Here is a 14,267-nt window from a genome sequence, read left to right on the forward strand (position 1 = left end):
GCTTGAAGCTGTGTGAGATGTAAGTGGATCAGGGAGATGGATACATTTGATGTATTTTATAAATAAAGAAAACCTCTCTTAGATCCTTGTATTTCTCACAGTGTAGCAGGAAGTGAGATTCTGTCTCAACGTCCCCCTGATGACAAAGTGAACACAGCCTGGCCTCTCTGGGCAGCCAGTTCGGCCTGTGACGGCCTGTTTCTATGGCTAGACTATGTCCACTCAGTCTGTACCGTGTCAATGTCTTTCTTAATTTTATATCATTCACGGTGGTCAGGTATTCTTCCACCTGTTTACGGTCAGATAGAATTCTAATTTACTTTATGATTTGGTTGATTTGTTCCAATATGTGTGTCTGTGTCTCTGTCTCCCTCTCTGCAGGTAGAGTCTCAGAGAGTCATGTCTGTCTCTGAGGTCCTGGAGTGCAGGTTGGTCGAGGTGGTGTGTTTTCAGGGGTTGGTGTCTCAGAGGGTCAGCATCCACGGCCGCAAGAATAATACAGGTAACAGGGATAATACAGGTAACAGGGATAATACAGGTAACATGAATAATACAGGTAACAGGGATAATACAGGTAACAGGGATAATACAGGTAACACAGGGATAATACAGGTAACAGGAATAATACAGGTAACATGAATAATACAGGTAACATGAATAATACAGGTAACATGAAATACAGGTAACATTAATAATACAGGTAACAGGAATAATACAGGTAACATGAATAATACAGGTAACAGGAATAATACAGGTAACATGAATAATACAGGTAACGGGAATAATACAGGTAACATGAATAATACAGGTAACATGAATAATACAGGTAACACAGGAATAATACAGGTAACAGGAATAATACAGGTAACAGGAATAATACAGGTAAGGGGCATAATACAGGTAACATGAATAATACAGGTAACATGAATAATACAGGTAACATGAATAATACAGGTAACACAGGAATAATACAGGTAACAGGAATAATACAGGTAACATGAATAATACAGGTAACACAGGAATAATACAGGTAACACAGGAATAATACAGGTTAATACAGGTAACACAGGAATAATACAGGTAACATGAATAATACAGGTAACATGAATAATACAGGTAACACAGGAATAATACAGGTAACACAGGAATAATACAGGTAACATGAATAATACAGGTAACACAGGAATAATACAGGTAACATGAATAATACAGGTAACACATGAATAATACAGGTAACATGAATAATACAGGTAACATGAATAATACAGGTAACAGGAATAATACAGGTATTGTAACATGAATAATACAGGTAACATGAATAATACAGGTAACAGGAATAATACAGGTAACATGAATAATACAGGTAACAGGAATAATACAGGTAACACAGGAATAATACAGGTAACAGGAATAATACAGGTAACATGAATAATACAGGTAACGGGAATAATACAGGTAACATGAATAATACAGGTAACATGAATAATACAGGTAACATGAATAATACAGGTAACACAGGAATAATACAGGTAACAGGAATAATACAGGTAACATGAATAATACAGGTAACACAGGAATAATACAGGTAACAGGAATAATACAGGTAACATGAATAATACAGGTAACACAGGAATAATACAGGTAACATGAATAATACAGGTAACATGAATAATACAGGTAACACAGGAATAATACAGGTAACACAGGAATAATACAGGTAACATGAATAATACAGGTAACACAGGAATAATACAGGTAACATGAATAATACAGGTAACACATGAATAATACAGGTAACATGAATAATACAGGTAACATGAATAATACAGGTAACAGGAATTGTAACTGAGGGGTACAATTCCCTGACTGTATTGATAAGTATGGTATCATTAAACCACTACCGCTTTATGTACTTTAACTACTGGCCACACAGTACATGATATAGATATGATGAACACTTTCCCACCATGAAACCAAGTCCACACAAATGTATAAGTCGAATATTTAATATATAGCAAAGGGTATATACAACGTTCACTTAATGACATTTATGATTTGAATGCACTTGTAAGGCAAATGAGTATTCGTAGGCAAATCAACATTGAATGTCCAATCTCTGGTTACGCAGGAAGCAAGTATACAACCTGGTTCTTTAGGGAACTATAGCGATGGTACTTAATGATTATAGCTGGATATACTAAAGGGGGGTCCTGCTGGTTGTAAGTCAGTAGGGGGGGGGGGTTAGGAGAGCCGCCGGCGATATCCCATCTGGCCAACGATTTCTTGGGAGAATTCAGAGTGCTGAACACGGTGCCCACAGAACCTTGGTCCACAGATGAATACAGTTGGGCCCTCTTGTAGACGGTAGCTGCCGGTCCACAACGAAGAGACGTGAGGCGACCTCACTCGGGGTAGAGCGCCGTCTCACCTGGACTCCTCTCGGGGGGTAGTTCCAACACTCACCAGTGTTGGCTGTTATCCATGGCATAAATCAAAGCACCCAAAGCAAGTAGATAATCCAAGCCGTGTAGGGCTCGCCGTCGTCCGGGTAAGGTAATCCAATGTGCAGGTCCACTCGTCCTAGCCCAGAACTCCTCGGATGAAAGCACCACACGTGGTCTGCCCAGCCTGGTTAAGACTCTAGATAACGCGAGGAAACGATGGGGGTACTACTCACTGTATAACTCTAACCGAACAATGCACCATACATAATAGACTATTATTAACTTAATAGAAATACGTCCCACTCAACGGTATAGTGCCAAACTATGACAATTCAACTATTAATCCACACGATGTCTCAATGCCATTCTGAGGCCAAGTTGACCATACTGCACCACACGTGTATCGTGGGTGAGGCTTAACGTCTTGCCACTAGGTTGGAGGGTAAAGAACTAAGGGCTAAGGGACTAAAAGAAGGAAGTTCTACTTTACTTGCGCCATATATATATGCGCTGTGAACAAATAGTACCATTCGTATTTCGGTAGACGTATTCCTACGCGGAACCGGGGCTAGTAACGACATGTTCGTCGGCACGATTGAACTTGAACCAAGGGGCTTGGCTGCTGGCGCCAAGTTCTTGTCCAATGAGAGAATGAAACTATTATGGGCTGTTAGTAGACTAAAGGGATATTCAGTGTATATGTACAAGGAATATACAAGGGATATCAAACGATATACAAATACTATTAAATATATATCCATAAATAAATATATATATTCGGTTTAATCTGATCCTTCACAACAGCCGCCCCCTAATTAGTCCCACCTAATTAGCTAAGCAGAGACAGATTAACCGCACTGTCTACCACTCAAGGTCCGCTGTAAGGGTCAGTCAACTCACAAAGTCATGGGGTCATGGTCGTCATCGATAGTGTCTGGGAGTCTAGGCAGTTCTATCAGCCTCGCCACGGGTCGTGTGTAAGTTCGCCCTTGGACGAGCACTTCAGCTGCTCGGACCTTTCCATCGGCACCGGTGATCACTTTGCTTACGCGGCCAGCCGGCCACATAGCTCTGGGTAGTGACTGGTCGATAATCATGACGACTGTTCCTTCTGTCAAATTGTCTCTCTCTTTTACCCACTTCTGGCGGGTCTGTAGAGACGGTAGGTAGTGGAGTAGAAAGCTGTTCCAAAACTTGTCGGCCAGTACTTGACTGTACCTCCACATTCTTCGGCCGTTCGCTTCTTCAGGCCTGTACATTGTCTGGGGTAGCGCGGGGTCCAGCCGCCCCATCAAGAGTGTGTTGGGGGTGACTGGGTCGACATCTGCTATATCACTGGAGACGTAGCCGAGGGGCTTGGAGTTCAATACTCCCTCGATCTCCGTGAGGACTGTCATTAGGACTTCTTCCGCTACAGTCTGGGCCCCAAGCACGGCGTACAGGGCTGTCTTTATAGAACGTACTTCTCGTTCCCAGGTTCCACCGAAGTGGGGTGCGTTCGGGGGATTAAACTGGAAGTCAATCTGGGATGGAGCGAGGTGGGTCTTAAGTTCTGGGCCCATAGCTTGGAAGCTCTCTCTCAGCTCTCTTTCTCCGCCTTTGAAGTTTGTCCCGTGATCAGACAACAACGTAGACGGTTTTCCTTTCCGTGATGTGAATCTTCGGAAGGCCATAAGGAATGAGTCTGTGCTCATGGTTGGAAGGAGTTCGATATGTATCGCTCTGGTGGTCATGCATTTGAATACAATACCCCACCGCTTCTCGGTTCCTCTTCCTTTCTTTATATACAACGGGCCAAAACAGTCCATGCCTGTGGAGTGGAATGGCTTGTCGCCGAGTCGGAGGCGACAGGGGGGTAGGTCAGCCATCCGGGGTATGCTGGGCTGCGCGCGCCACTTTCGGCAGTCTAGACAGGTTCGCTGGAAGCGTCGCACTGCTTCTCTCCCTTGAAGTATCCAATAGCGACGTCTGATCTCCGCGAAGACTCTCTCTGCTCCTGCGTGATGCACATCCTCGTCGTATTTCTTTATGATCAGCTCTGTGACCTTGTGTCGGCTGTTCAAGACTATCGGGTACTTAACGTCATCCGGTAGATTGGGGGCCCTCCGCAGACGACCACCCACTCTGATGAGATTATGGGCGTCGCTCTCGGGTGCCAGGTGGAGCAATCTGCTGTCTGATGGGACGGGCTTTCCTCCCTGTAGACAGTCTAGCTCGTCGGGGAACGAGTCTCTCTGGGCTCGTTGTAGTAGAAGAAGTTCTGCTTCTTCGTAGTCAGCTGCTGAAATGTCGGCAGTGGGCTGAATCTCTGGGTGGTGCCACAGGAATGTCTTTAGCTGCGCACTCTGTAGGGTAATGCAATCATCTATGTTGGGGTCTGTGGAGGCGACTGTGCTCAGTCCACAGAACATAGGTTTCTTGTTCTCAACCTCCTCTTTACTCGCCTCCCGTGGGGTGGGCGTAGGCCACTCTCCTTCCGGGAGCTTGAGGAACTCTGGTCCGTCACTGTAGATGTTGTGACGGGTGAGGTCATCTAGGGACATTCCCCGGGTGATGACGTCAGCTGGGTTGTGTTTGGTGTCCACATACCGCCAGCTCGCTGCTTCTGTTAACTCTTGAATCTCTGTGACTCTGACTCCCACGAAGACCTTGTATCTGCATGAATCAGACTTGATCCATGTGAGTACTGTCGTGGAATCTGACCACAAGATTGTTCTGTGCACCGGAATGGTGAGTTCACGTTGGATTAACGTGGCTAGATGCGCTCCTGCTAGGGCTGCGCAGAGCTCTAGACGCGGGATAGATTGTTGCTTTCGTGGGGCTATTCTTGAGCGAGCCAGGATGAAGGCGGTGTGTATCTCTCCTCCCTTCTCTTGGGCACGCAAGTAGGCCACTGATCCATAGGCTACTTCGGAGGCGTCGCTGAAGACGTGTAGATCCATCTTGCATGTCTCTGGCCTCACTGTGGGTGGGAAGTAGCTGCGGCGTATATTGACGCCTGGGAGTGAGCGGAGTTCCGTCTCCCACTCTCTCCATGTGGAGGCAAGGGGTGCGGGTATTGGGTCGTCCCAGCCCTGGTCCTTGTCCCATAGTGCTCGTACAATCATCTTTGTCCTGGTGGTGTAAGGTAGAATACATCCCAACGGGTCATATTGTCTGGCGAGTGTTCTGTACACACTCCGTCTGGTGGTCGGTATCGCCGTCGACCTTCCCTGCTCCGTGGTCAGGGGTTTGTGTCTATAGTGGAGCGAGTCTGTTTTGAAGCGCCAGACTAGTCCTAGTGTCATTTCTTGGGCTTCTCCTGGGATTGTCGCCATCCAGGTCTCGCTGCTGGCAGCCTTGTCCGCGGGGGAGAGGCTGCGCAATACGTGCGGGTCGCTGCTGGCCCACTGCCTGAGATCAAAGCCGCCTTTGATCAGAGAGGCGCGTAGCTTGAGTAGGAGAGCCTCGGCTTCTTCTTGAGTCGAAACGCTTTGTAAACAGTTGTCCACGTAGAAACTGTTCTTCACACTGTGTCGGACCTCTTCATCTGCTGCTGGGTCCTCTGCGACGTGTTTCTGTAGTGCAAATGTAGCACAGCACGGGCTGCATGTAGTTCCGAAAGGGAGGACTTCCCATTGATAGATGGCGGGGTGCTCATCTCCGATCCTCTCTCTCCATAGGAACCGCAGCAGGGGCTTGTCCTCCTCCACTAGTCTCACCTGCAGGAACATCCCTTTGATATCCCCGCTGATAGCCACCTTGTCCTGGCGGAAGCGTAGTAGCACGCCTAGTAGAGAGGGGCCGAGTGTGGGGCCGGGCAAGAGCTCTTTATTCAGATTTTGGGATCCGATCTGGTAGCTGCAGTTAAACACAATGCGATCCTTGCCGTTGTGGTGGACCTTGTGGTGCGGCACGTACCATGATTCGGTCGTCTGATCGGCCTCTTTAATGTCAATCTTTGTCACGTGTCCCGCTGTGATTAGCTTCTCAATCTCAGCGCGGTACACACTCTCTTGAGCGGGGTCTTTGGCTAGGCGCCGCTCTGTGTTCAATAGATACCGCTCCGTAGCGTCTTTCTTTGCGTGAAAGGTGGGCATTCCCTCTCGCCTCAGGAGTGGAGTTGCGTATCTCATCACTCCGCTGACTGTGACTCTCTTTGTCCCCTGCTCGAAGAGGTTTATGGCGTAAATGTCTTCTTTAGAACGAATGTCTTTCTTTTCGTTCTTAAAGGGCATTGTCTCTAGTGTCCATAGCCTCTCGACATGCTGCAGGAGAGTGGTGTCTTCTTCTGTCACTCTGGAGTGGAGGCAGCTAGTGGCTGCTGTTCGGTTAAGAGATTTAGCGAGGGGGCCTTGTAATGTCCATCCTAGGCGGGTCTCGACTGCTGCAGGACAGCCTCTGGGTCCTGTATGGACCCGGTCTATCGGGACTATGAGGTCTGCATGGTCGGAGCCTATCAGCAGGGTCGGGGTGGCGCCGTCTATGAGCGGGATAGGTAGTTGACGCAGGTGCACATATTTATCCATCAGTTTGGCGATGGGGTAGGTGTACTGTGATAGTCCTATTTCTTGGCTGGTGAAAGCATTTGTAATCCTATACCGTCGCTCTGGCTGCCCGCTTGCTGCGATAGTGAAGGAGACATTCTCGCCTTTTATCGTCTTTAAATCTCTTCTTATTGTCCGAATCGTCATTTGGTTCTCGCTCCCCCGCAGTCCCAGCTGGGCCGCAGCGGACGCGAGCAGAAGGGTCTTCTCTGACCCGTCATCAAGGACGGCGTAAGTGTCCATGACTTTATCTTGGTAGCTCAATGTTACACGGACTACCTTTAAGAGCACTTGGGCGCCGCTGCTGCTGGCGGGGTCAATGTACATGACACTTGCCTTTGTGCTGCTCGATGGTGCAGGTGCAGGCTTTCTTCTGTTACTGTCGTGTAGGACATCTAGGTGGGCTCCGTCACACCGACTGCACCTCTTCTTTAGGCGGCACTCGGCTGCCATGTGACTGCGCGCACATCGGTAACAGCGCCTGTTGGACTTTATCCATTGACTCACTTCTTCTGCATTCATCTTTGTGAACAGGTCACATTGTGACAGCCAGTGTTCCTTCTCGCAGTACGGGCACACCATCTTCCACTTCTCTTTTCTCGAGGGGGTACTGTGGTTCTTACTGCTCGGTACTGATTCTGATTGGTGCATGACAGTCACCGATCTTCTTCCATCGTTTATTCTTCTGGGTCCCTCTCTGGAGCTTGGTGTGCTCCGCACGAACGTATCCAGTCGTAGGCTGCTGACTTCTCTCGCCAGGAAGTCGGCTAGATCGAGGAGGGATGGTTCGGGACCGTTAGGATCATGGTGGTCTCTCTGCCGCCTGAAGCGCTCTTGTCTGGCGGGTGGCAGCTTCTCTAAAATCCTCTCGACGTTAGAGTTGGCGTATAGCTCGTGCATACCCTTTTCTCGTTGCGCTCCCAGCATCCCTACCAGGGACTGCACTTTTATAGACAGGTCGTCTAATGAGCGATTGTCTGTTGCTGGGGGTAGGCGGTCAATATGCCTTATCTCTTGGATTACGTAATCCCATATACGTCCATATCTCTGGTCCAGCGCTGCTAGAGCCGCGGTGTATGGGGTCGTAGAGGTGGCATAGGCTAGCGCTATATTGTGCGCTCGGGGTACTTTCAGGTGCTTCAGTAATATTGCATACTTGTGGCGTTCATCAGCGACATCCACCATCATTGTCTCTAAGCACATCCGGAGCTCCGTGTACTGTGCTCGATTCTCATAGGTGAAGTCTGGAAACGTCGGTGTGCCAATGTATGACGCCGTGGATGGCTGGCACATCGGTGAGCGCTGGGAGAGAGGCCTCCTAGGCGAGTCTCCTCTTGCGCCTCTCTGTGGGCTGGTACCGGCAGGGTACCATGGCCCGCTGGTCCAGGTGCTGTTCCTCGGGGCTGGTCGTGCGTCATGCTCACCCGTGAATAGAGTCGGGGGTCTGTAGCGCAGCGCCGCGGGGGTATAGCCTGGGCTGTACTGGACCTCCTGGTCCGGTGGAGTACTGTGCTGTCGTCGGGCTTGGTTCTCCTCCTCTCCCTCTTCTTCTTCTGTCAGGTCCTCTAGATCCTGTAGTCGTTTATTTAGCCTCTCCGCAGTGTATGCTGCTCCTTCCTTGTAGCTGGGTCTCGCTTGGACCGGTCGGGGAAGGGGGTCTGCGGGGGGTATAGGCTCTCTCTGGTGGTCAAGTTCAGGGTCGCTTGGTCGGTTAGGGGATGCTGCCCTTGACTGTTGTCTCGACGAGGCCCTTGAACCCCTGGCGGAGGGAGAGGGTGTTGCCCTGGTGATCAGCTGCTCCATTAGCTGCGCTTGTAGTCTGTCGCGCTCGCCCTGTAGTCTGTCGCGCTCGGTTTCGCGCTGGATGAGAGCGAGGTCGCGCTCTGCCTCTCTTTGGGCACCGTCAGCGGCGCGCTGGGTGTCTGCTCGGTCTCTTGCCATATTCTCTTCCGTCTGAAGGCGTCTCATCTCCAGGCGTATGCGCTCTTCTTCGCTCCGTTGCTGCGTCTGGAGTCGATCGCGTTCACCCTGAAGTCGATCGCGTTCACCCTGGAGTCGATCGCGTTCGGTAGAGGCTGTCAGGCTGACGAGGAACGCCTGTGATAGCATCCTCTCCGCTTCGCTGGGGGAAGACGGTTGTAGAGGTGAGCCGCTCCTGGCTGTACTCGTTGGGGAGTCCTGGAGCTCTATCTCCTCGGCGCTCTCCTCATCTTGTTCCGTGCAGAGTTCTCTCTCTGTAGGGTTGTCTTCCTCCCGGGGCTGGTCGGGGACTACTTCTTCGGTATTGGCGGGGGGTAAAGGCATGTCAGCTCCCTCCTGGTCCCCACCGTGAGCTTGGTCAGTTACATTAGAACCCACTAGGGCCTCTGTGGTCGGGGTAACCTGGTCGTTAAGGTCAGACATAATTTTACTTTCTACTTTTACCGCGTTTACCGTTTGTCGAAGGCTAGGTAGTTGACTGACAGCGTAATCCTCTAAGTACTGAGGTGTCTGTCGTCTGCGCCGCGGGCGTTCTACGTTAGGAGGACCGTTTCGTGGAGTGTTCATCATAGGCCATTTCAATATTAATAACACTATATTAATATTACACTAGTTACCCTCCGGCTCGAAGGACCAATTGTAACTGAGGGGTACAATTCCCTGACTGTATTGATAAGTATGGTATCATTAAACCACTACCGCTTTATGTACTTTAACTACTGGCCACACAGTACATGATATAGATATGATGAACACTTTCCCACCATGAAACCAAGTCCACACAAATGTATAAGTCGAATATTTAATATATAGCAAAGGGTATATACAACGTTCACTTAATGACATTTATGATTTGAATGCACTTGTAAGGCAAATGAGTATTCGTAGGCAAATCAACATTGAATGTCCAATCTCTGGTTACGCAGGAAGCAAGTATACAACCTGGTTCTTTAGGGAACTATAGCGATGGTACTTAATGATTATAGCTGGATATACTAAAGGGGGGTCCTGCTGGTTGTAAGTCAGTAGGGGGGGGGGGGTTAGGAGAGCCGCCGGCGATATCCCATCTGGCCAACGATTTCTTGGGAGAATTCAGAGTGCTGAACACGGTGCCCACAGAACCTTGGTCCACAGATGAATACAGTTGGGCCCTCTTGTAGACGGTAGCTGCCGGTCCACAACGAAGAGACGTGAGGCGACCTCACTCGGGGTAGAGCGCCGTCTCACCTGGACTCCTCTCGGGGGGTAGTTCCAACACTCACCAGTGTTGGCTGTTATCCATGGCATAAATCAAAGCACCCAAAGCAAGTAGATAATCCAAGCCGTGTAGGGCTCGCCGTCGTCCGGGTAAGGTAATCCAATGTGCAGGTCCACTCGTCCTAGCCCAGAACTCCTCGGATGAAAGCACCACACGTGGTCTGCCCAGCCTGGTTAAGACTCTAGATAACGCGAGGAAACGATGGGGGTACTACTCACTGTATAACTCTAACCGAACGATGCACCATACATAATAGACTATTATTAACTTAATAGAAATACGTCCCACTCGACGGTATAGTGCCAAACTATGACAATTCAACTATTAATCCACACGATGTCTCAATGCCATTCTGAGGCCAAGTTGACCATACTGCACCACACGTGTATCGTGGGTGAGGCTTAACGTCTTGCCACTAGGTTGGAGGGTAAAGAACTAAGGGCTAAGGGACTAAAAGAAGGAAGTTCTACTTTACTTGCGCCATATATATATGCGCTGTGAACAAATAGTACCATTCGTATTTCGGTAGACGTATTCCTACGCGGAACCGGGGCTAGTAACGACATGTTCGTCGGCACGATTGAACTTGAACCAAGGGGCTTGGCTGCTGGCGCCAAGTTCTTGTCCAATGAGAGAATGAAACTATTATGGGCTGTTAGTAGACTAAAGGGATATTCAGTGTATATGTACAAGGAATATACAAGGGATATCAAACGATATACAAATACTATTAAATATATATCCATAAATAAATATATATATTCGGTTTAATCTGATCCTTCACAACAGGAATAATACAGGTATTGTAACATGAATAATACAGGTAACATGAATAATACAGGTAACATGAATAATACAGGTAACAGGAATAATACAGGTAACACAGGAATAATACAGGTAACAGGAATAATACAGGTAACAGGAATAATACAGGTAACATGAATAATACAGGTAACACAGGAATAATACAGGTAACGGGAATAATACAGGTAACAGGAATAATACAGGTAACATGAATAATACAGGTAACATGAATAATACAGGTAACGGGAATAATACAGGTAACATGAATAATACAGGTAACAGGAATAATACAGGTAACATGAATAATACAGGTAACAGGAATAATACAGGTAACATGAATAATACAGGTAACACAGGAATAATACAGGTAACAGGAATAATACAGGTAACAGGAATAATACAGGTAACACAGGAATAATACAGGTAACAGGAATAATACAGGTAACATGAATAATACAGGTAACATGAATAATACAGGTAACAGGAATAATACAGGTAACATGAATAATACAAGTAACACAGGAATAATACAGGTAACAGGAATAATACAGGTAACAGGAATAATATAACATGAATAATACAGGTAACAGGAATAATACAGGTAACGGGAATAATACAGGTAACAGGAATAATACAGGTAACAGGAATAATACAGGTAACATGAATAATACAGGTAACAGGAATAATACAGGTAACATGAATAATACAGGTAACAGGAATAATACAGGTAACATGAATAATACAGGTAACAGGAATAATACAGGTAACATGAATAATACAGGTAACACAGGAATAATACAGGTAACAGGAATAATACAGGTAACAGGAATAATATAACATGAATAATACAGGTAACAGGAATAATACAGGTAACGGGAATAATACAGGTAACAGGAATAATACAGGTAACATGAATAATACAGGTAACATGAATAATACAGGTAACACAGGAATAATACAGGTAACAGGAATAATACAGGTAACAGGAATAATACAGGTAACTTGAATAATACAGGTAACAGGAATAATACAGGTAACATGAATAATACAGTTAACACAGGAATAATACAGGTAACATGAATAATACAGGTAACATGAGTAATACAGGTAACAGGAATAATACAGGTAACATGAATAATACAGGTAACAGGAATAATACAGGTAACATGAATAATACAGGTAACACAGGAATAATACAGGTAACATGAATAATACAGGTAACATGAATAATACAGGTAACACAGGAATAATACAGGTAACAGGAATAATACAGGTAACAGGAATAATACAGGTAACATGAATAATACAGGTAACACAGGAATAATACAGGTAACATGAATAATACAGGTAACAGGAATAATACAGGTAACGGGAATAATACAGGTAACACAGGAATAATACAGGTAACATGAATAATACAGGTAACAGGAATAATACAGGTAACATGAATAATACAGGTAACACAGGAATAATACAGGTAACACAGGAATAATACAGGTAACATGAATAATACAGGTAACAGGAATAATACAGGTAACATGAATAATACAGGTAACAGGAATAATACAGGTAACATGAATAATACAGGTAACATGAATAATACAGGTAACATGAATAATACAGGTAACACAGGAATAATACAGGTAACGGGAATAATACAGGTAACATGAATAATACAGGTAACAGGAATAATACAGGTAACATGAATAATACAGGTAACATGAATAATACAGGTAACACAGGAATAATACAGGTAACACAGGAATACAGGTAACATGAATAATACAGGTAACAGGAATAATACAGGTAACATGAATAATACAGGTAACACAGGAATAATACAGGTAACACAGGAATAATACAGGTAACAGCAATAATACAGGTAACGGGAATAATACAGGTAACATGAATAATACAGGTAACAGGAATAATACAGGTAACAGGAATAATACAGGTAACATGAATAATACAGGTAACAGGAATAATACAGGTAACACAGGAATAATACAGGTAACATGAATAATACAGGTAACACAGGAATAATACAGGTAACAGGAATAATACAGGTAACATGAATAATACAGGTAACAGGAATAATACAGGTAACATGAATAATACAGGTAACACAGGAATAATACAGGTAACATGAATAATACAGGTAACATGAATAATACAGGTAACAGGAATAATACAGGTAACATGAATAATACAGGTAACACAGGAATAATACAGGTAACATGAATAATACAGGTAACACAGGAATAATACAGGTAACAGGAATAATACAGGTAACGGGAATAATACAGGTAACAGGAATAATAGGAATAATACAGGTAACATGAATAATACAGGTAACACAGGAATAATACAGGTAACATGAATAATACAGGTAACAGGAATAATACAGGTAACAGGAATAATACAGGTAACACATGAATAATACAGGTAACATGAATAATACAGGTAACAGGAATAAAACAGGAATAATACAGGTAACATGAATAATACAGGTAACATGAATAATACAGGTAACAGGAATAATACAGGTAACATGAATAATACAGGTAACAGGAATAATACAGGTAACATGAATAATACAGGTAACAGGAATAATACAGGTAACATGAATAATACAGGTAACAGGAATAATACAGGTAACAGGAATAATACAGGTAACATGAATAATACAGGTAACATGAATAATACAGGTAACATGAATAATACAGGTAACAGGAATAATACAGGTAACATGAATAATACAGGTAACAGGAATAATACAGGTAACACATGAATAATACAGGTAACGGGAATAATACAGGTAACGGGAATAATACAGGTAACATGAATAATACAGGTAACACATGAATAATACAGGTAACATGAATAATACAGGTAACACATGAATAATACAGGTAACATGAATAATACAGGTAACAGGAATAATACAGGTAACAGGAATAATACAGGTAACATGAATAATACAGGTAACAGGAATAATACAGGTAACAGGAATAATACAGGTAACACAGGAATAATACAGGTAACATGAATAATACAGGTAACATGAATAATACAGGTAACATGAATAATACAGGTAACATAATACAGGTAACATGAATAATACAGGTAACATGAATAATACAGGTAACAGGAATAATACAGGTAACATGAATAATACAGGTAACAGGAATAATACAGGTAACACAGGAATAATATAGGTAACACATGAATAATACAGGTAACAGGAATAATACA

General features: G+C 44.8%; 1 protein-coding gene across 1 annotated transcript in view; it reads left to right on the top strand.

Moving 5' to 3' along the window:
• The window catches only part of ctc1 (CTS telomere maintenance complex component 1), a 199,952-nt gene that overhangs the window by 147,755 nt on the left and 37,930 nt on the right, over positions 1-14,267 (top strand). Inside the window, exon 16 of the mRNA XM_084327685.1 lies at positions 382-502. Coding sequence (XP_084183811.1) covers positions 382-502 — 121 coding nt within the window. The remainder of the gene's footprint in view (positions 1-381; positions 503-14,267) is intronic.

This window comes from Notolepis coatsorum (genome assembly GCF_963971535.1).
Source record: "Notolepis coatsorum genome assembly, chromosome: 13".
Lineage (NCBI taxonomy): Eukaryota > Metazoa > Chordata > Actinopteri > Aulopiformes > Paralepididae > Notolepis > Notolepis coatsorum.